The following is a 19,977-nucleotide window of genomic DNA, read 5'->3' on the forward strand; positions in this document are numbered from 1 at the left end:
ACAGCAGGTTCTTATTAGTCATCTGTTTTATACACATCAGTGTATACATGTCAATCCCAATCTCCCAATTCATCCCACCACCACCCCCACCCCCACCACTTTCCCCCCTTGGTGTCCATACGTTTGTTCTCTACATCTGTGTCTCAATTTCTGCCCTGCAAACCAGTTTATCTGTACAATTTTTCTGGGTTCCACATATATGCGTTAATATACGATATTTGTTTTTCTCTTTCTGACTTCACTCTGTATGACCGTCTCTAGATCCATCCATGTCTCTACAAATTACCCAATTTCGTTCCTTTTTATGACTGAGTAATATTCCATTGTATATATGTACCACATCTTCTTTATCCATTCATCTGTTGATGGGCATTTAGGTTGCTTCCATGACCTGCCTGTCGTAAATAATGCTGCAATGAACATTGGGGTGCATGTGTCTTTTTGAATTATGGTTTTCTCTGGGTATATGCCCAGTAGTGGGATTGCTGGGTCATATGGTAATTCTATTTTTAGTTTTTTAAGGAACATCCATACTGTTCTCCATAGTGGCTGTATCAATTTACATTCCCACCAACAGTGCAAGAGGGTTCCCTTTTCTTCACACCCTCTCCAGCGTTTGTTGTTTGTAAATTTTCTGATGATGCCCATTCTAACTGGTGTGAGATGATACCTCATTGTAGTTTTGATTTACATTTCTCTAATAATTAGTGATGTTGAGCAGCTTTTCATGTGCTTCTTGGCCATCTGTATGTCTTCTTTGGAGAAATGTCTATTTAGATCATCTGCCCATTTTTGGATTGGGTTGTTTGTTTTTTTAATATTGAGCTGCATGAGCTGTTTATATATTTTGGAGATTAATCCTTTGTCCGTTGATTCGTTTGCAAATATTTTCTTCCATTCTCAGGGTCGTCTTTTCATTTTGTTTGTAGTTTCCTCTGCTTTGCAAAAGCTTTTAAGTTTCATTAGGTCCCATTTGTTTATTTTTGGTTTTATTTCCATTACTATAGGAAGTGGATCAAAAAAGATCTTGCTGTGATTTATGTCAAAGAGTGTTCTTCCTATGTTTTCCTCTAAGAGTTTTATAGTATCCGGTCTTACATTTAGATCTCTAATCCATTTTGAGTTTATTTTTGTGTATGGTGTTAGGGAGTGCTCTAATTTCATTCTTTTACATGTAGCTGTCCAGTTTTCCCAGCACCACTTATTGAAGAGACTGTCTTTTCTCCACTGTATATCCTTGCCTCCTTTGTCATAGATTAGCTGACCATAGGTGCGTGGGTTTATCTCTGGGCTTTCTATCCTGTTCCATTGATCTATATTTCTGTTTTTGTGCCAGTACCATATTGTCTTGATGACTGTAGCTTTGTAGTATAGTCTGAAGTCAGGGCGTCTGATTCCTCCAGCTCCGTTTTTTCCCCTCAAGACTGCTTTGGCTATCTGGGGTCTTTTGTGTCTCCATACAAATTTTAAGATTTTTGTTCTAGTTCTGTAAAAAATGCCATTGGTAATTTGATAGGGATTGCACTGAATCTGTAGATTGCTTTGGGTAGTATAGTCATTTTCACAATATTGATTCTTCCAATCCAAGAACATGGTATATCGCTCCATCTGTTTGTGTCATCTTTGATTTCTTTCATCAGCGTCTTATAGTTTTCTGAGTACAGGTCTTTACCTCCTCAGGTAGGTTTATTTCTAGGTATTTTATTCTTTTTGTTGCAATGGTGACTGGGATTGTTTCCTTAATTTCCCTTTCTGATCTTTTGTTGTTAGTGTATAGGAATGCAAGAGATTTCTGTGCATTAATTTTGTATACTGCAACTTTACCAAATTCACTGATTAGCTTGAGTAGTTTCCTGGTGACATCTTTAGGATTCTCTATGTATAGTATCATGTCATCTGCAAACAGTGACAGTTTTACTTCTTCTTTTCCAATTTGTATTCCTTTTATTTCTTTTTCTTCTCTGATTGCCATGGCCAGGACTTCCAAAACTATGTTGAATAATAGTGGCAAGAGCGGACATCCTTGTCTTGTTCCTGATCTTAGAGGAAATGCTTTCAGTTTTTCACCATTGAGAATGCTGTTTGCTGTGGGTTTGTCATATATGGCCTTTATTATGATGAGGTAGGTTCCCTCTATGCCCACTTTCTGGAGAGTTTTTTTATCATAAATGGGTGTTGAATTTTGTCAAAAGCTTTTTCTGCATCTATTGAGATGATCATATTGTTTTTATTCTTTTGTTAATATGGTGCATCACATGGATTGATTTGCCTATATTGAAGAATCCTTGCATCCCTGGGGTAAATCCCACTTGATCATGGTGTATGATCCTTTTAATGTGTTGTTGGATTCTGTTTGCTAGTATTTTCTTGAGGATTTTTGCATCTATATTCATCAGTGATATTGGTCTGTAATTTCCTTTTTTTGTAATATCTCAGTCTGGTTTTGATATCAGGGTGATGGTGGCCTCCTAGAATGAGTTTGGGAGTGTTCCTTCCTCTGCAATTTTTTGGAAGAGTTTGAGAAAGATGGGTGTTAGCTCTTCTCTAAATGTTTGATAGAATTCACCTGTGAAGCCATCTGGTCCAGGACTTTTGTTTGTTGGAAGATTTTTAATCACAGTTTCAATTTCATTACCTGTGATTGGTCTGTTCATATTTTCTATTTCTTCCTGGTTCAGTCTTGGAAGGTTATACCTTTCTAAGAATTTGTCCATTTCTTCTAGGTTGTCCATTTTATTGGCATAAAGTTGCTTGTAGTAGTCTCTTAGAATGCTTTGTATTTCTGCGGTGTCCATTTTAACTTCTCCTTTTTCATTTCTAATTTTATTGATTTGAGTCCTCTCCCTCTTTTTCTTGATGAGTCTGGCTAATGGTTTATCAATTTTGTTTATCTTCTCAAAGAACCAGCTTTTAGTTTTATTGATCTTTGCTATTGTTTTCTTTGTTTCTATTTCATTTATTTCTGCTCTGATCTTTATTATTTCTTTCCTTCTACTAACTTTGAGTTTTGTTTATTCTTCTTTCTCTCGTTGCTTTAGGTGTAAGGTTAGATTGTTTATTTGAGATTTTTCTTGTTTCTTGAGGTAGGCTTGTATTGCTGTAAACTTCCCTCTTAGAACTGCTTTTGCTGCATCCCATAGGTTTTGGATCATCGTGTATTCATTGTCATTTGTCTCTAGGTATTTTCTGATTTCCTCTTTGATTTCTTCAGTGATCTCTTGTTTATTTAGTAATGTATTGTTTAGCCTCCATGTGTTTGTGTTTTTTACGTTTTTTTCCCTGTAATTGATTTCTAATCTCATAGCGTTGTGGTTGGAAAAGATGCTTGATATGATTTCAATTTTCTTAAATTTACTGAGGCTTGACTTGTGACCCAAGGTATGATCTATCCTGGAGAATGTTCCGTGTGCACTTGAGAAGAAAGTGTAATCTTCTGTTTTTGGATGGAATGTCCTATAAATATCAATTAAATCTATCTGGTCCATTGTGTCATTTAAAGCTTGTGTTTCCTTATTAATTTTCTGTCTGGATGATCTGTCCATTGGTGTAAGTGAGGTGTTAAAGTCCCCCACTATTATTGTGCTACTGTTGATTTCCTCTTTTATAGCTGTTAGCAGTTGCCTTATGTATTGAGGTGCTCCTATGTTGGGTGCATATATATTTATAATTGTTATATCTTCTTGATACCCCCTTGATCATTCTGTAGTGTCCTTCCTTGTCTCTTGTAACATTCTTTATTTTAAAGTCTTATTTTATCTGATATGAGTATTGCTACTCCAGCTTTCTTTTGATTTCCATTTGCATGGAATATCTTTTTCCATCCCCTCACTTTCAGTCTGTATGTGTCCCTAGGTCTGAAGTGGGTCTCTTGTAGACAGCATATATATAGGTCTTGTTTTTGTATCCATTCAGCAAGCCGGTGTCCTTTGGTTGGAGCGTTTAATCCATTCACGTTTAAGGTAATTATCGATATGTATGTTCCTATGACCTTTTTCTTAATTGTTTTGGGTTTGTTTTTGTAGGTCCTTTTCTTTTCTTGTGTTTCCCACTTAGAGAAGTTCCTTTAGTATTTGTTGTAGAGCTGGTTTGGTGGTGCTGAATTCTCTTAGCTTTTGCTTGTCTGTAAAGCTTTTGATTTCTCCATCGAATCTGAATGAGATCCTTGCTGGGTAGAGTAATCTTGGTTGTAGGTTCTTCCCTTTCATCACTTTAAATATATTGTGCCACTCCCTTCTGGCTCATAGAGTTTCTGCTGAGAAATCAGCTGTTAACCTTATGGGAGTTCCCTTGTATGTTATTTATCGTTTTTCCCTTGCTGCTTTCAGCTGCTTGTCTTTAATTTTTGCCAATTTGATTACTGTGTGTCTCAGCATGTTTCTCCTTGGGTTTATCTTGTATGGGACTCTCTGTGCTTCTTGGACTTGGGTGGCTATTTCCTCTCCCATGTTAGGGAAGTTTTCAACTATAATCTCTTCAAATATTTTCTCGGGTCCTTTCTCTCTCTCTTCTCCTTCTGGGATCCCTGTAATGCGAATATTGTTGCATTTAATGTTGTCCCAGAGGTCTCTTAGGCTGTCTTCATTTCTTTTCATTCTTTTTTCTTTATTCTGTTCCGCAGCAGTGAATTCCACCATTCTGCCTTCCAGGTCACTTATCTGTTCTTCTGCCTCAGTTATTCTGCTATTGATTCCTTCTAGTGTATTTTTCATTTCAGTTATTGTATTGTTCATGTGTTTGTTTGTTCTTTAATTCTTCTAGGTCTTTGTTAAACATTTCCTGCATCTTCTCGATCTTTGCCTCCACTCTTTTTCCGAGGTCCTGGATCATCTTCCCTATCATTATTCTGAATTCTTTTTCTGGAAAGTTGCCTATCTCCACTTCATTTAGTTGTTTTTCTGGGGTTTTATCTTGTTCCTTCGTCTGGTACATGGCCCTCTGCCTTTTCATCTTGTCTATCTTTCTGTGAATGTGGTTTTTGTTCCACAGGCTGCAGGATTGTAGTTATTGCTTCTGCTGTCTGCCCTCTGGTGGATGAGGCTATCTGAGAGGCTTGTGCAAGTTTCCTGATGGGAGGGACTGGTGTTGGGTAGAGCTGGCTGTTGCTCTTGGGGGCAGAGCTCAGTAAAACTTTAATCTGCTTGTCTGCTGATGAGTAGGGCTGGGTTCCCTCCCTGTTGGTTGTTTGGCCTGAGGCGACCCAGCACAGGAGTCTACCCGGGCTCTTTGGTGGGGCTAATGGTGGACTCCGGGAGGGCTCATGCCAAGGACTACTTCCCAGAACTTCTGCTGCCAGTGTCCTTGTCCTCACCGTGAGACACAGCCACCCCCCGCCTCTGCAGGAGACCCTCCAACACTAGCAGGTAGGTCTGATTCAGTTTCCTATGGGGTCACTGCTCCTTCCTCTGGGTCCCAATGCGCACACTACTTTGTGTGTGCCCTCCAAGAGTGAAGCCTCTGTTTCCCCGAGTCCTGTCGAAGTCCTGCAATCAAATCCCGCTAGCCTTCAAAGTCTGATTCTCTAGTAATTCCTCCTCCCATTGCCAGATCCCCAGGTTGGGAAGCCTGACATGGGGCTCATAACCTTCACACCAGTGGGTGGACTTCTGTGATATAAGTGTTCTCCAGTTTGTGAGTCACCCATCCAGCAGTTACAGGATTTGATTTTATTGTGATTGCACCCCTCCTACCATCTCATTGTGGCTTCTCCTTTGTCTTTGGATGCGGGGTATCTTTTTTGCTGAGTTGCAGTGTCTTCTTGTCAGTGTTTGTTCGGCGGTTAGTTGTGATTCGGTGCTCTCACAAGAGGGAGTGAGCACACGTCCTTTACTCCACCGTCTTGAACCAATCTGTGCCAGCACTCTTTGAAAGTATCAAATTCTCAGCATTCTCACCAGCACTGTGTATTTGCTGACTTTCTAGGTGAAAAATGTTCTCTAGTTTTCACTGGATGATGACAGTGCCAGCTGCCTTACAGTGAGTTCATTCTAAAGCACAGCAGTCTCCAAACTAGAGTGTGCTCAAGGCCAACTCTCAAGCTCCTAAAACTTGAGCCCTCAGGTCTATAGCCCACCGGTCCTTCTCTTCAGCCCCCAGCTCTGTCCTGTAGCACAAAAAGCCTTGCACAAGTGCCCCTTGTCCTGTGACACCTCAGCGCATGTGTTTAACTGCAACCAACACCACTACCCCAACCAACACCATTACTCTTGACCAACCCTTGGGCCTCAGGGTGATCACACTGGCATCTCCTGTTGAAGGAGGACCCAGGCAATAGGCCTGCATGGGCCCTGGGAGCAGGCTGGAGACCATTTGGACAGAGAAATTCTGAGTCCTGGGTACCCAGAGGGTGATACCCAGAAGGCAACCATATTGGCTCCAGGTGGTCATGCCCCATGAGCTCCGTGGAGAGGGTGTGGTCACAGGGAGGCCAAGACAGGAGTCTAGGCAATACTATGTGTGTACCTGCAGGTGTGCAAGATAATCCACTAGGGACTGAGAAGATATTAGACATTCTATCAGTATCATCGTTAAAATTTTCTATTCTTATATATCTTATATATGCAATGTGTTAATGCAGTAATACATGTATACAATTATAAATATATTGCTTACAAGAGAAGCCACTGCAATGAGAAGCCTGCGCGCCACAATGAAGAGTAGCCCCTGCTCACCGCAACTAGAGAAAGCCCGCGTGCAGCAACGAAGACCCAATGCAGCCAAAAATAAATAAATAAATAAATTTATAAAAAAGAAATAATAAATAAAAGCCTTAAGAAAAATACATTGCTTACTCTGCATACATTAGAGATATATGTTCAATTTTCTCTCTTTTTTTTTTACTGACAGTGGTGTGGGTTCAAAACAGTTTAGAGACTTCACTGTAGAGATTATATAAGCTGATGAAATGACTTTTTAATTTATCTCCTTCCTTGAATCTTTCTGATTCCCCATCCACTCGCCATACTGCTACCAGAAGGACTTTTTTTTTTTTTTTTAACAATATAGACCTGATTTTATCACACTCTGCTTAAAATATTTCCATTGTTTTCCATTGCCCTCTGGTTCGGCTTTTCAGGGTCTCCTGCCGCTGAATCCATCCTGCCTCGCAGCCCCCTGAGGTCAGTTGCTGAGTCAGCAGCACTTTCTCTGTCCAGCCTCCATCACTCGCATACATATGATGCTGCTTCTGCTTGAGCTGTCCTTCCTCACCTCCTCCAATGACAATCAGCTAATTCCTAGACCACTTCACCTTAAGTGTCATCTCCTCTAGGAGCCTTCCTCGGCCTTCCCAGACTGACTTAGGCATCTGTCCTGTGCCCCTCTCCGTACTGTTATAGCATTTGCCACGCTATACTGTGAGTGCAATGCATCTCTTATCTCTTTCTCCCACTGAGAGTAGGGTCCTCTCTGACTGCATACTTAACTGTCTAATGCTCCTGGGGATGAAGTAGGCATGAACATTTGTTGCATGGATATAAGAATGTAGGCATGCATGCAAAGTTAGTCCTGCAAGTTAGTTGGCTGTGACGCTATAGACTGTGGCTTCTAGGTCACCTCTGGATGCCATTTTGAAAGCCAGGTCCCTGTTAACCTCCAATAGGTTTAATCCTGGCATCAGCACGCAAAACATTTTTATAATAATGATGATGTAGGCTGCTTTACCCTTGACTAGAAGAAGAACTACATGTAAAGCCCCACCAAATTTTCCTTCGGGGTTCTTGCCTGGACACCACTTTCATAGGGAAAGTTATTTCATAATAAGGCCCTTTAAGTATATCATAATATAAGCTATATATGCTTGAATGGGTTCCATTACTAGACTACTGTTTAGAGAATTCTATTAGCTGGTGAATAGAGTTGTAGAAGTTCTTATCTGTGTGTTGTGATGTGGCTGAAAGAGCTGTTTTAGAGAGATTTACATTGGAAAACAGTTTGGCAGTTCATCAAAAAATTAAACAGAGCTACCATATGCCCCAGCAATTCCACTCCTAGGAATGAAAACAACCCAGTGTCCATCAAGTGATGAATAGATAGACAAAATGTGGCACTTCCAGGCAATGAGAGATTATTCAACAATAAGGAGGAATGAAATTCTGATACATGCTACAACATGGATGGACCTTAAAAACATTGTGCTAAGTGAAAGGAGCCAGACACAAAAGGCCACATATTGTATGATTCCATTGACACAATATGTCCAAAATAGGCAAATCCATAGGAACAGAAAGTAGATCAGTGGTTTCCAGGGGATAGAGGAAGAAGGAAATGGGGAGTGGCCCCTAACAGGTAGAGGGCTTGTTCTTGGGGTGATGGAATTGTTCTGGAATTAGGTAATAGTGATGGTTGTACAACATTATGATTATACTAAAAATCATTGGATTTTACTTTTTTTTTTTTTTTTGGCTGCGTACTTTGCAGAATCTTAGTTCCCCGACCAGAGACTGAACCCAGGCCTCAGCAGTTAAAGCGCCGAGTCTTAACCACTGGACCACCAGGGAATTCCCTGAATTTTACTCTTTAAAATGGTGAATTTTTTAAAAATTTTATTGAAGTATAGTTGATTTACAATGTTGTGTTAATTTCTGCCACACAGCAAAGTGATTCAGTTATACATATATATATATTCTTTTCCATTATAGTTTATCACAGGATTTTGAATACAGTTCCTTGTGCTATACAGTAGGACCTTGTTGTTTATCCATCCTATATATAATAGTTTGCATCTACTAATCCCAAACTCCCAATCCTTCCCTCCGTTAACCCCCATCCCCCTTGGCAACCACAGGTCTGTTCTCTATGTATGTAAGTCTATTTCTGTTTTATAGATATGTTCATTTGTATTGTATTTTAGATTCCACATATAAATGATATCATATGGTATTTGTCTTTCTCTTTCTGACTTACTTTGCTTAGTATGATAATCTCTAGGTCCATCCATGTTGCTGCAAATGGCATTATTTCATTCTTTTTTATGTCTGAATAATATTCCATTGTATTTATATACCACATCTTCTTTATCCATTCATCTGTTGATGGACATTTAGATTGTTTCCATGTCTTGGCTATAGTAAATAGTGCTGCTGTGAACATAGAGGTGCATGTATCTTTTCAAATTTGAGTTTTGTCCGGGCATATGCCCAGGAGTGGGATTGCTGGATCATATGGCAACTTTATTTTTTATTTTTTTGAGGAAACTCCATACTGTTTTCCATAGTGGCTGCACCAATTTACCTTCCCACCAACAGTGTAAGAGAGTTTCCTTTTCTTCACACCCTCTCTAGCATTTATTATTTGTAGACTTCTAATCGGTATGAGGTGATACCTCATTGTGTTGTAGTTCTGATTTGCATTTCTCTAATAATTAGCGATGATGAGCATCTTTTCATGTGCCTACTGACCATCTGTATGTCTTCTTTGGAGAAATGTCTCTTTAGATCTTCTGCCCATTTTTCGACTCGGTTGTTTGGTTTTTTGTTGTTGGATTATATGAGCTGTTTGTATATTTTGGAACTTAAGCCCTTGTTGGTTGCATCATTTGCAAATATTTTCTCCCATTCAGTAGGTTGTCTTTTCATTTTGTTTACGGTTTCCTTTGCTGTGCAAAAGCTTATGAGTTTAACTAGGTCCCATTTGTTTATTTTTGCTTTTATTTCTATTGCCTTGGGAGACTGACCTAAGAAAACATTGCTACGATTTATGTTTTGCCTGTGTTCAGAGAATGTTTTGCTTATGTTCTCTTCTAGGAGTTTTATGGTGTCATGTCTTACATTTAAGTCTTTAAGCCCTAAAATGGTGAATTTTATATTAAATAAATTTTATCTCAATTTTTAAATTGCAAAAAAGATATTTATAGTAATCTAATCTGTCTTTCTGAAATGTATTCACTGGTATTATGTTTGGATTTCAGAGAAGGCCAGCTTTAAGTAAATGGCCCAGCACACTGCTATGAAAGAATGGGTCCTACACAGACACATCTCCACTACTCTGGGTCAGATGCTGGGTTTTGGTTTGGGGGTTTAAATTTCCCTTTGCCTGTCAGATGGACAGAGACCCATATACATCTAACCAGGAAACTTTTGCACTTACTCTTTCAGAGGGGAAATACATATGTCATTCTTACTGCCGAGACCTGGTACATCTGGATTATCCACAAAATGGCAAATTGCCAAGCTGTATGCCCACTTGTGAAGTAAGACACTCAAGCCAAAAGAACCCTCAGGTAGGTGCTACGTGGTGCTTGCAGTGTTCTGGGTTGGGGGCAGTGCCATCACTTGAATGCCAGTAGAATGGAGAGTGGGCTCCTTATCCCCATGGCTTACCTGTATTTCTTCACAAGTTCTAGCTCATGTTCATTCTTTGCCATGACTCCTTTCCTCAGGGCCTGTTGCATCAGAAGCTTAACCATGGGTCGTGATTCTAGAAATAACAGGATAGAATGTGCCGATAGTTTATCCAACAGATTTTGGATAAGATACAAGGCGTCGATCTGTACAATTATTGATCCATGTTCAGGATGAGTTCTGGTTGACAGGTGTGCTCACTGCCGCTGAAAATAGGAATTGAACTTTGAATGAGTTTGTTGGTTGTTTCTTCATCTGATAAAGAACCTCAGCGTGAACACTCTGTTCAGGAATCCATCTTTTTTTTTTTACTGGTTCTACTAAGGCAAAAGGATCTCCAGCTAGTTGGTCGTGATCTACTTCTGATCGATCCTTAGCCTGGTTTCTGCCAGACCTCCCTCCTCACTGTCCTCCCTGGTTTGCTGAGATTCCCAGAAGGAAGGCGATACCACTGGCAGTGAAACCCACTCCTCTGCAAACTTGACTATTTCTAGCATCTTCTCTCCTGATCTGTCAAGATTTTTCTTTAAAAGTCAGCTTTTTTCCCCCCAGGTGGTTGGGGTCAGTGGCATTAAATGATCCTTGAGTGTCTTGTCAATTTCTAGGAGCTCATTTTCGTGTCTGAATTGGACTACCAAAATCAGGCAGCAATATTCACCTTTCCTTCACATGTGTATGAGGTTATTATTCAGTCTGAGACCAAGAGGCTGATTCTCTACAGCCCCCTGACCAATGCTGAGCACAAAAGACCAGATCCATGATTTTGCCACTTGTTTTTCCCCTAACAAAGTTAACTTTTTAAAAAATATATTTATTTATTTGTTTGTTTATTTATTTAGAATGTGTCAGGTCTTAGTTGCAGTATGCAAACTCTTAGTTGCGGCATGCATGTGGGATCTAGTTCTAGTTCGATCTAGGGGATCGAACCTGGGCCCCCTGCATTGGGAGTGAGGAGTCTTAACCACTGGACCACCAGGGAAGTCCCCAAAGTTAACTTTTGATCAGAGCGGTAATAGCTGTTGTGATGAGTTTGTTCAGCGTGTGTGGCTCTCACGTCTGCTAAATTCCCATTTAACCTAATTATGCTTGGCAGGGGCATAGGGAACGAATGGGGAATCTGTAAAGGGCACGAATGATAGCTTTTCTGGCAAACTGATGGCTTCATTTTAACTAGTGACTGATGTGAACTTTACAACTGGAGTAGATTGGAATTCCTGCAAAGTTGTACCAGCTTTAAAACTGACTTCAGAAAATGCCTTCATCTCCGAAAGAAAAGCTTGGATTAGGGATGCAGCTTGTAATTTAATAGGATGCCTTTGGAGAGAGCAGAGAGAATAATAGAGGTATTGTGCGAAGCTCTAGGGAGAACAAATATATGCTTGTTCGGCTTGAAAAAAAAATGTAGAGTTCAAGTGTAAGGTTTAAACAAATTCTTTAGGAAGTTTCTTAAAAGGTACCTGAACTCTCAGTGTTTGACTAATTCATATTATCTTCTTATATAGATTTTTAAAAAGTAACACTGAGCTCTCCTATGTGGCTCTAAAAGTTTTAGAAAATTATAAAGTAATTTGATATTTAATTGATTTTAGTTCAATTATTTTTAAGTTGTAGAATTTAAGATTTAAAAGTTGATGTTCTGGGGAGCTGCAGATTCAGTTTGCTAGGTAGGGCCAAAGCAGAACATGTGAAAAATGGCTTCCCAAAAGGCTGAGTATAAAATTTCTCTATTTTAAGGTAAGAATGCCCCCAACTGAGAATGCCAGTCTAGCATATAATTTCCTGCAAGTACATCTAGGGGATAATGATATGTACCTCACAGGGGGTGATGAGAATTAAATTCAATTTGGAGTAATTTTTATTTTCATAAGGCATACCCAACATAATACATTGTTTTAATATTCTACCTAATCAATCTGCTCTTGTGAGTTGAGTTGGGATTTGATACTGTACTTAGCTTTTCTCATGGGCTTTAAAGGTGCAAAATGATCAATGCAATGGTTCCAAAGTCATTTACAGGATTCTGAGTCCTGGCGATATCTCAAGACTCAGGATATTAACTTTTTGGAGGTGTGTGTCTCAGCTGATTGTGTTATAAGATCTCTCAGACTAATTATAATCCCAGTGCTATTAGCTTTGGCCACTGCTAGAAGGATATACTTCAGAATGGTTTCAAGTCTGTGGAGACCCTCAAGAAGATTATTTCAAGCAGAATCACCTAGAAGCTGTAGAATTTGGCCAAGAACCAAGAAAATTATTCTCTCTTATTTTGCATCTGCTTTTTGATATGGTGAGGACTTTGAAAGATGGGTGATGGAATAGACCCAAACGCAATCATTTTTCCACCTCACTCACCAAATCTTAAGGGACTATGCCTTTAAAAACAACAACAACAAATTTTGAATGCAATCCACTATGCGGGAGACTACATAAAAGTTTAAGATCTGGTGAGTGACGTTGGGAAATGATTGAATGGTTGGGTCTCTTCCGGATTTTCCAAAATTGTAATCAGTAAAGTCAGGACTCAGAGAAGTTGTTGATTTTGTGACCTCCCACCCCCGAAATCTGGTCTTTCTCAGAAGGGCTACACAGATGGCCTGGGCTTCACAATCATTTATCCTCTTGAGGCTCTGAGAGTGGATCTTTTCTCAAAGTAGGGGAAAGAAATGGAAGGTCTAAGTGAACTAGCAGAAAAGGGGGTACAGAAGCCCCACCACCTGTGCTTCTGACTGAGGTAAGGACGGGCTTTAAGGATGAAAGATGCTAGAAAAGTTACAGGGGATTAGGGAAACAGCCCATTATTAAAATCCCTGAGGAGAGGTTGTCTTTTCCTCTTTCAGCTCCAGATCCCACGGGCCACAAAGTCATTCTTTCAGTCATTGTGTTTTGTTTCCGTTGTTTTGAGCATTTTAAATGACACACTCCGATTTTGAATTACTCCCATCTAGCAGCAATGATTAGGTGCAACCATACAAAATTGCCATTTTCGTAGGTTAGAAATGGCTGAATAGCAGCTAATTTCGTAAGGCCCAAACTCAGACTAAAGGAATTATTCTTAATCATTGTGAGTCAATGGTAACATTTTCTTTTTTTTTTTTAACTTAAGTATAGTTGACTTACAATATTGTGTCAGTTTCAGGTGTACAGCATACTGATTCAGTAGTTTTGCAGATTATTGGTAACGTTTTCTGATGAGAGCACCTGCAGCGTGGCCTCCGCTGCGCTTCTCTCCTTTGGGTGCCTGCAGACTGGGGTCAACAGCAGGGCAGAGCCTTCATGTGAGGGTCCAGGGAGGCCGAGGTCAGGATAGTAGGTTTCGTTTGTGACAGCAGAGCCACCAGAGGGCGCTCTAGCACTAGCTACCGTATGTTTGAGCGTTTGCCATGGATTCCAATGGAAAAAACAGTAGACATACAAAGAATGCTAGTTTTTATAGAGCATGTATGGACAGAACTAAGGTTTAGACATACCTTTATTACGTTTATTGCTAATATTAATTAAGCTTCTGTGTGCTTGTCACATATTATTTCATTTTATGCTTACTACAATTCCATCAGCAAGATATTTTCATTTTTACAGATGAGGAGATCAAGGTTTACAGAGGATAAGTGATCTTACAAATGAGAAAACTAAAACAGTGATTTTATCCAGAGGCTCAGCCCGCCACTAAAGCTCCCTTGCCTTCCCTTCCCCCCACCCCCTTTTTTTTTTAAATCCTTGCTTTAAAAGAAAAAGAGAAGAGTGGAAGCTTGTGTCCAAGAGGTCGGTAAACTTTCCAGTCCTGTCTGCCCGCTGCAGGATACCATGTCCTGCTCCGACAGCCCTGCTCCCACACATTTCTTAGGCTACTGTTTCTATGACTCATTCCCCTCCCCCCCACCTCGAGCTGGCCCTAGAAGACTATTTGATCTCGGTTTCACCCTTATTTAAATTCAGAGGGGTGGGGGCCGATGAAAGGAGAGTGCTAGGGACCTCCATACCCTCAAAGATGGCAGCTCTCCTTCTATTGCACTTTACGTTATATCCACTACCCACAGTGACCAAGGGCAAGGAGATAAAGGCATGCAGCCCCCTGCTAGCTGGGTGGCCTTGGTTACCAAGTCATTTAACCTCATCTATAAATGGTATGTAACCAATTTAGTAATATCTCATTCTTAGGGTCGTTGTGGAGATGTAGACAATCCATCGAAAAGTACTTAGCCCAGTACTTGGCAGGAACCGATTCACCTAATGTTGCCTAATATTACTATTTTCTTTAATTCTCCCAACAACCCTATAAGGTAGGCATTTCGCAGAGAACCTGGCTTAGACCATGATTCACTGAGTGCGAGTGCTTAACAGAAGAGGAAGTCTGAGTTCCAAAGGGGCTAAGTGACTTGCCAAAGGTCCACAGCTAGTGTTACAACTATAGGTATTTCCAAAATTGTTCTCAGTTTCTCAGTAGGTGAGACTGAGAGATACTATTTTCAAATAAATCACGAGATGTGTGCCTTACACAAGTGCAAAAGGTCTTCCAACAGCCATCAGAAAACTCCTGGTGTTGGTCAGTAGGGAAACAACATCCCAAATTTAGGGGAGCCTTGAAATTGACCTAATTTAAATATTGTAATGTGACTCTCAGAACAATGAACATTTTCTTTATGGTTTGGTTGTGTTTAAAAGGATGTGGGAGGGGACTTCCCTGGCTGTCCAGTGGTTAGGACTCTGTGCTGCCACTGCAGGGGTCACAGGTTCGATCCCCGGTCGGGGAACTAAGATCCCACATGCCATGCAGTGCGGCCAAAAAAAAAAAAAAAAAGGATGTGGGAGAATATAATTTTGGAGGCTGGGGGACTAGGTAGAAGGGGGGAGGGAGAAAGAGAAATAAAATGTGGTGGGAACACCAAGAACTGAGGCTCAGAAGACCCTGAGCAAGAACTTTGAACCCTGGCTTCATTGTCCTTTTTTCCAAAGTGAGCAACTTGGATTCTATTTCTAAAGTCCTGTGATTTGAATATTTTCTTTCTATCCTTATCTTGTAGATCTTTCCACCTTCTCTTTTAGATATCACACAGTGCTTTATATTCTCAGTATCACTGTTAAAGGTCTGAAAGTGATTCACTTTTCCCCCAGTAACTTTATTATTATACTCTTAAAAGGCTACTCAATAATGCACCAGGTTCAGTCATTAACTAAAGTGAAGAGGTAAAGTCCTTTTGTAGATTACAAATGGTTGAGCAATAAGTAGGAAGTAAACAGCTGTATGTGTAATGATTCTGGGGTACGGAACTACTGGGCAGCGAGGCTGGACCAGGGTGTTAAATAACCAAAAGGGCAGTGTTTTTGGATCACTGTGGTGCTGGTAAATTACTGCTAGGAAATTTGGAATTTTTATCAAGAATTATAGTAGGGCTTCCCTGGTGGTGCAGTGGTTGAGAATCTGCCTGCTAATGCAGGGGACACGGGTTCGAGCCCTGGTCTGGGAAGATCCCACATGCCGCGGAGCAACTAGGCCCGTGAGCCACAACTACTGAGCCTGCGCGTCTGGAGCCTGTGCTCCGCAACAAGAGAGGCCGCGATAGTGAGAGGCCCGCGCACCGCGATGAAGAGTGGCCCCCGCTCGCCACGACTAGAGAAAGCCCTCGCACAGAAACGAAGACCCAACACAGCCAAAAATAAAAATTAATTAATTAATTTAAAAAAAAAAAGAATTATAGTAAAATAGACAGAGAAATATGCCATTTGGGGTCACAAACATTTGGTGCTCCGTCAAGGCCACAGAACCACCACATCTTGGGAGGAGACGAGACCTTGGGCGTCAATCCACCCAACAGCCTCCCCCATCGGGCTTACAGCCTGAGCCAGCTGACCATCCAGTCTCTGCTTAAACATCTCCCCTGAAGGGGAGCTTATTAATTTAAGAAGTCATCTTCTACATGGTCAGGGCTGCAGACTCCTTGATACTGAATACGATATGTCTCCCTGAGGTTTTAGCGCACTGGCCCAATCTCTGATCCGAGGAACAATACAGAACATATCCTTCATCTCTTTTCAGACTTCTGACCATCTCCTTGTTTTCTGGGTCATTGTTCCCCTTAAAACATGACCAAAATAAAAATTCAGGGTCAGTGCTGTCAGAATGCAGAAGGATCTGGTGTAAAGGTTTTCTTAAGTACGGAATTCTGGCAGGTGCAGAAACAGACGTGGGCAGATTCCTGGAGGTATCACAACCAAGTGAGTGTTAAGAGGACCCAGTAAACAGTTCCTTTAGGACCATCCTAAGGAGGTGCCTGGTCTCACCTCTGGCTCAATTCAATCAATGAGATTCAACAAGTATTTATTGTGTCTCCACTCTGAGTAGGACACTGATGATTCCTTGAAGAAACGGCCCTGTCTTCAAGGAGCTCGTCGTCCAGGGAGCAATCTTGACTGAAGTAGCCCTCCCCAGGCACTCTCCATCACGTCTTCCTATCTTCAAGGCAGGATTGTCTTCACTCAGGAAATATGCATTGAATACCAACCATGTGAACAAAATAGACAACAGTACCTGCCTTTGTGCAGTTTACATTCTGGTGGGAAAAAAACAGACCATAAACAGTAAACAAAATATATAATTAAATTATACAGCATAATAAATGCTGATAAGTGCTTTGGAAAAAGGAAAAAACGTAGAAAAAGGATAAGGGAATCTGGAGTGCCGAGGGGTAAGTGGTTTTCAAATGTTCTAGTGTGGTCAGGGTAGGTCTCATTGAGAAGGTGACATCTAGAAAGACTTGAAGAAGATGAAGAGTGAGCCATACAGATAACTGTGGAAGGAGCATTCCAGTTGCTGGTGCAAAGGCCCTGGGCAGGAGTGGGTCTGGCATGTTGGAAGCCAGTGTGGCTTGAGCAGAGTTGATGAAGAGAAGTAAGGGAAGAGGTGTGGGTGATGGTGGGTGATCATGTAGCCCACTACACAGATTTGATTTTTACTCTGAGTGAAATGAAGAGCCATCACATGGCTTTGAAAAGAGAGTGACATGTTCTAATTTCTCTTTTAAAAGAATCACTGGGGTTCCTGGGTTGAGAATAAACTATAGAGGGGCAAGCATAGCATCGAGGAGACTCACTGAGAGGTTACTGTAGAAACCCAAGCAGGGGACTTGCCTGGCAGTCCAGTGATTAAGACTCTGGGCTTCCACTGCCGAGGGCATGGGTTCGATCCCTGGTCAGGGAACTAAGATCCCGCAGGCTGCGAGGCATGGTCAAACAAACAAACAAACCCAAGCAAGAGTGTATGGTGGCTCAGACCAGGTAGCAGTAAAGGAGGGGAGATGTAGTCTGATTCTGGGTATATTTGGAAGATGTAGCTGACACTGATGAGCAACTGGAAAGACAGAGTTTCCATCAGTTGAGAGGGGGAAGGCTGAGGGTGAAGCAGATTGGCTCAGGGGAGATGAGAACAGTTTTGCACATGTTGAGTTTGGGATGTTTGTTAGAGACCAAATGAGATGTAAATAGTTGAATATAAGAGGCTGTCTCCTCCACTAGAATATAAGGGAGGGAGGTGGGTTTTTGTGGATCCCAGATGTGCTCACATCTGCCTCCTTATAGGAAGCAGTAGACTTTCATTCAATCATCAGCAGGACTTTGTCTTTCCCCATCACTGTGATCTCAGTGTGTGGCACATACTAGAGGCTCAGTGAATATTTGTTGGATGAATGAATAATTAATTTTGATATAATACTGCTATAACTGAAAGCTGGAAGAGTCTGACTCTCAAAGTTTTAAACAAGAGATTTATTCCTCTTAAGAAACTCTTTGATAAAACTGTTATCTTTGTTATAGTGTCGAAAATCTCCATCTTAAAGTAGATTAATGCGATTTCATGATACACTGTGTTAGTTTAGATCCTCAAAGAAGCAGAAGCCAGGAGGGGATTAGGCAGGTAAGAGATTTACTATGGGACCATCTGTGACAGGGGGAAGGAGAGGGAGCCAGGGAAAGTGGGAAGAGACTCCAGGCAGCAACAGACCTGACACCTGAAGAGGAAGGGGAAAGAAAGAGATTGGGTAGAAGACTCGGAGGCTGCAGCAGTTCTGAAAAATCCTTGAGTGGAGAGTCCTTGAGTCCATTTAAAAAATGGACTAAAAAAAAAAAATCTTGGACTTCCCTGGTGGCACAATGGTTAAGAATCCGCCTGCCAGTGCAGGGGACACGGGTTCAAGCCCTGGTCCGGGAAGATCCCCCATGCTGCGGAGCAACTAAGCCCGTGCTCCACAACTACTGAGCCTGCGCTCTAGAGCCCGCGAGCCACAACCAGTGAAGCCTGCATGCCACAACTACTGAGCCCACATGCCATAACTACTGAAGCCTGCGTGCCTAGAGCCCGTGCTCTGCAACAAGAGAAGCCACCACAATAAGAAGCCTGCACACCGCAACGAAGAGCAGCCCCCGTTCAACGCAGTTAGAGAAAGCCCACGCTCGCAGCAATGAAGACCAAACGCAGCCATAAATTAATTAATTAACTAAAAAAAAATCTTGGGGCTTCCCTGGTGGCGCAGTGGTTGAGAATCTGCCTGCCAATGCAGGGGACATGGGTTCGAGCCCTGGTCTGGGAAGATCCCACATGCCACGGAGCAACTAGGCCCGTGAGCCACAACTACTGAGCCTGCGCGTCTGGAGCCTGTGCTCCGCAACAAGAGAGGCCACGATAGTGAGAGGCCCGCACACCGCGATGAAGAGTGGCCCCCGCTCGCCGCAACTAGAGAAAGCCCTCGCACAGAAACGAAGACCCAACACAGCCATAAATAAAAATAAATTAAAAAAATAAAAATAAAAAAAAATCTTGTCATTTGTGACGACATGGATGAACCTGGATGACATTATGCTAAGTGAAATAAACCAGACACAGAAGGACAAACACTGCGTGATTCTACTTATATGAGGGGTGTAAAATAGACAAATTCGTGGAAGCAGAGAGTATAAAGGTGGTTGCCATGGACTGGAGGGCGGGGGGAATGGGGAGGTATTAGCCAAAGGGTGTAGAGTTTCAGTTATGCAAGATGACTAAGTCCTAGAGCTCCAGGTACAGCAGAGTGCCTGTAGTTAACAATACTGTATGCACACTTAAGATTTTGCTGAAAGAGTAGATTTTATGTTACGTGTTTATATCACAAAATAATAATAAAAAGGAAACTTTTGGAGGTGATGGACATGTTTATGGCATAGATTGTGGTGTGGTTTCACAGGTTTCACTTACCTCCAAACTCATCAAGTTGTATACCTTAAGTATGTGCAGCTTTTTTAATATGTCAATCATACTTCAATAAAGTGGTTTTTAAACAAATGTAAAGGATGGTGACTTGAAAAAAAATTGATCACTAAAGGAGTCTGCATCTTGCAGGAATGGGCCCACATTAGTCCCCTGTCCTTGCTCAGTCATTGACCGGAAGCAGCCTGTGGGAGGAGGGGCTCTGACCCAGAAGGTCAGCAGCTCTGGCCCTCAGTCCTACAAGCTCCCCACAGCAGGAGAGCTGAGCCGTGCATTGGCATATGGCCACCACAACCTCCCACCAGGCCCCTTAAAGGCTGCTTATACCACTGTTGTTCATACATCTTGTGAGTCATAGAATAAGGAAGCTGGCTCTAACCTCAGAAGTGACTTCATCTAATGCCTTCATTT

General features: G+C 41.4%; 1 protein-coding gene across 2 annotated transcripts in view; it reads left to right on the forward strand.

The window, feature by feature from the left end:
- TBK1 (TANK binding kinase 1) overlaps positions 1 to 13,426 on the forward strand; it is an 80,829-nt gene extending 67,403 nt beyond the window's left edge. The window contains exon 21 of one of the 2 annotated variants that reach the window (XM_082351242.1): positions 10,092 to 10,216. In XM_082351242.1, the coding sequence (XP_082207368.1) occupies positions 10,092 to 10,185 (94 nt within the window). In that variant the 3' untranslated portion in view covers positions 10,186 to 10,216. Of the gene's footprint in view, positions 1 to 10,091 lie in introns of both variants that reach the window. The other variant, XM_082351240.1, reaches the window with a different exon arrangement.
- Positions 13,427 to 19,977: the final 6,551 nt, after the last annotated feature.

The sequence above is a fragment of the Balaenoptera borealis genome, assembly GCF_965194805.1.
Source record: "Balaenoptera borealis genome assembly, chromosome: 13".
NCBI lineage: Eukaryota > Metazoa > Chordata > Mammalia > Artiodactyla > Balaenopteridae > Balaenoptera > Balaenoptera borealis.